Below are 2,500 nucleotides of genomic sequence, written 5' to 3' on the forward strand. Positions count from 1 at the left end.
ATTATCGATGTGCTTTAATCAATTTGCTAAAAAATTTAATCAATTAACAATTGGTTTTACAGTCATGAATTTTTTTCTTCAAGTGCTTTATTTTGCATATCTGCAAAATTTACCCCAAAGTTAGGAAACTCTCATAAAATATTTAATTTTATATTGGCAGATAGGAGAAATATTGTTGGGTAATTGAATTAACAACAAGGTATTGTTTTTATTACATGACAGACCATGTATATGATTTATAGTGCATTTTATTTATATCTTATTTTCATTTGGTTTTCCAAATTCAGAATCTGATTACTTTCAATTTACTTGCATTACATGAATTTTTCACACTTCATCTCAATCATTTCTCAGAAAAATATTACTAAAGAGACAAATGTCCACAATAAGATTATGTCTTGTTTTATTTTATTTAGTTCTTTAATTTGTAGACATTGTCAGTTTTGATATGATTTGATTTTTCTTTCTAGGTGTGAATGGTACCATGGTGTAGGATCAGGACATGCCTGAGATGTCTTCAGTATGGAATTCCAGTCCCTAACACCCCCTCCTGGTAACCATAACAACACTGACATGGCTCTTACACTGACCTCCACCCCTAACTCCTATGGAGCTATGAAGTTCAGTGCCTCTGAGAGTCAGTATAAACATGACAGACTTGACAAACCCAAAGAAAAATCTCTGTGTAATAGTGCTTCTAGTGTAGTCAAGAGCAACGGTCCCGAAAGTTCTATTGACAGTGATGAGTCGGACGATAGTTCAAACTCGGAGGATCGAGTTGAGTCTGAGTCAAACAGGCTGGGTGACCTCTCGGATGATAATGAGCCAGTGGACTGCGACAACTGCAATCTGGATTTCCCTTCCATGCAGGCCTATATGGAACACACTTGTGCCATGAAAGCCTCGGACCCTGGGAATTCTGACTCCACACCGGCTTCCAACGATGGAGATCTGAGTGAGGGGGAGAGCTTTGACGGGAAAATTGTGTATAATTCTGATGGCTCGGCTTACATCATTGAAGGGGGAGATTCCGACCTCAGTGACCTTGACTCCATTATTGACTTGCCAAATCAAGAAAACATCATTGTTGACAAGAAAGGAAGCAATGTTGCATCACAAGTCCCAGCATTTCCTCACATAGCAAATGCTTTCTTTGTGTCAAAAAACTTTAAAAATATGTACAGCATTCCATCTTCTCCTTGCCCAGCACCGATCATGTTCAGTTACAGAGTGTATGATGTACGAAGAGGAAAATCGGAGCGTGATATTGAAGTGGAGAAAAATTCTACCTCAGATGAAAGCTTGGTCCCAACAAAACCCATATTAATGTGCTTTATATGTAAACTCTCTTTTGGATATGCAAAGTCTTTCATGGCACATGCTTCCTCAGAACATTCAATGTCTCTCAATGATCTGGAAAAGGACATTATGTCAAAGAAAAATGCATCCGCAATCATCCAGTGTGTCGGTATGGAGAAGGAACCACTCATGTCATTTTTGGAACCAAAACCTCTTACATCTTCTCCAAAACTTCAGTCATCATCATCCGCTTCACAAGCATTTCCTCCCAGTAGCATCAAGAATTCATCATACGGTTCCATAGGAAGTAATACTTCAGTTAGTTTTGTTTATTCCAAACCAAAACTTTCTTCACCGCCATTTTTACAGTTGAATTCTGGGAAATCCTCATCTGAAAATTCTCAGGGACATTCATTGAGAAGGGAATCTGAGTCTGACTCTTTTCTGCACAATGACAGAAGTTCTACCAATGGTTACAATGATGATGAAAATTCAGCTGATGATGAGATGTCATCATTGGAGATCTCAGGTATCAGGAGGATTGATTCTTCACAAGAGTCTAGTTTCCTACAGAAAATGAAACAAAGCAGTGAATCTTTCACTAAAAGCCAGATTACCTCCAGCAATTCTCAGCTCTTTGCTCCTTCAACCATTTCAGTGGCAAATCCCAGCCACTCCATGATGTTTTTAACAGTCTGTGATGAGCACCCACAGGGAAGGGTGCAAGGAGTGGAGTGTCCTAAATGTGATATGGTCCTTGGATCCTCTCAGTCCTTGGGGGGTCACATGACCATGATGCATTCTCGAAACTCTTGTAAGACCCTGAAATGTCCAAAATGTAACTGGCATTACAAGTATCAAGAAACTTTGGAAATCCATATGAAAGAAAAACATCCTGATAATGATCAGCAGTGCATGTACTGTATATCAAGCCAACCTCATCCAAGGCTTGCCAGGGGTGAAAGTTATTCCTGTGGGTACAAGCCATACCGTTGTGAAGTTTGTAATTACTCCACAACAACCAAAGGGAACTTGAGCATCCACATGCAGTCGGACAAGCATTTGAATAATGTTCAGGAATTGGCCAATGGGAATGCAGAGATGAAGATTCCTCAGCAGCTACCTGCTCAACCACCTCAGCCACCTGCAGCTGCAGACCCTCTAAGCCACTTGAAGAAGAACAAGCCAAAACCAACCTGGA

General features: G+C 39.8%; 2 protein-coding genes across 3 annotated transcripts in view; one reads left to right on the top strand and one right to left on the bottom strand.

Moving 5' to 3' along the window:
• LOC134254522 (uncharacterized) overlaps window positions 1-845 on the bottom strand; it is a 132,429-nt gene extending 131,584 nt beyond the window's left edge. Inside the window, exon 1 of the mRNA XM_062737046.1 lies at window positions 835-845. The gene's annotated coding sequence lies outside the window, so the exon portion shown is untranslated. The remainder of the gene's footprint in view (window positions 1-834) is intronic.
• The window catches only part of LOC134254520 (zinc finger homeobox protein 4-like), a 67,863-nt gene that overhangs the window by 38,231 nt on the left and 27,132 nt on the right, over window positions 1-2,500 (top strand). For both annotated transcript variants that reach the window (XM_062737042.1, XM_062737043.1), the window contains one exon: window positions 471-2,500. This exon is cut by the window's right edge and continues 987 nt beyond it. In XM_062737042.1, coding sequence (XP_062593026.1) covers window positions 523-2,500 — 1,978 coding nt within the window. In that variant the 5' untranslated portion in view covers window positions 471-522. The remainder of the gene's footprint in view (window positions 1-470) is intronic.

Source organism: Saccostrea cucullata, unplaced genomic scaffold (assembly GCF_032062105.1).
Source record: "Saccostrea cucullata isolate Sc308-1 unplaced genomic scaffold, CSIRO_AGI_Scuc_v1 ctg19, whole genome shotgun sequence".
In the NCBI taxonomy this organism is placed as follows: Eukaryota; Metazoa; Mollusca; class Bivalvia; order Ostreida; family Ostreidae; genus Saccostrea; species Saccostrea cuccullata.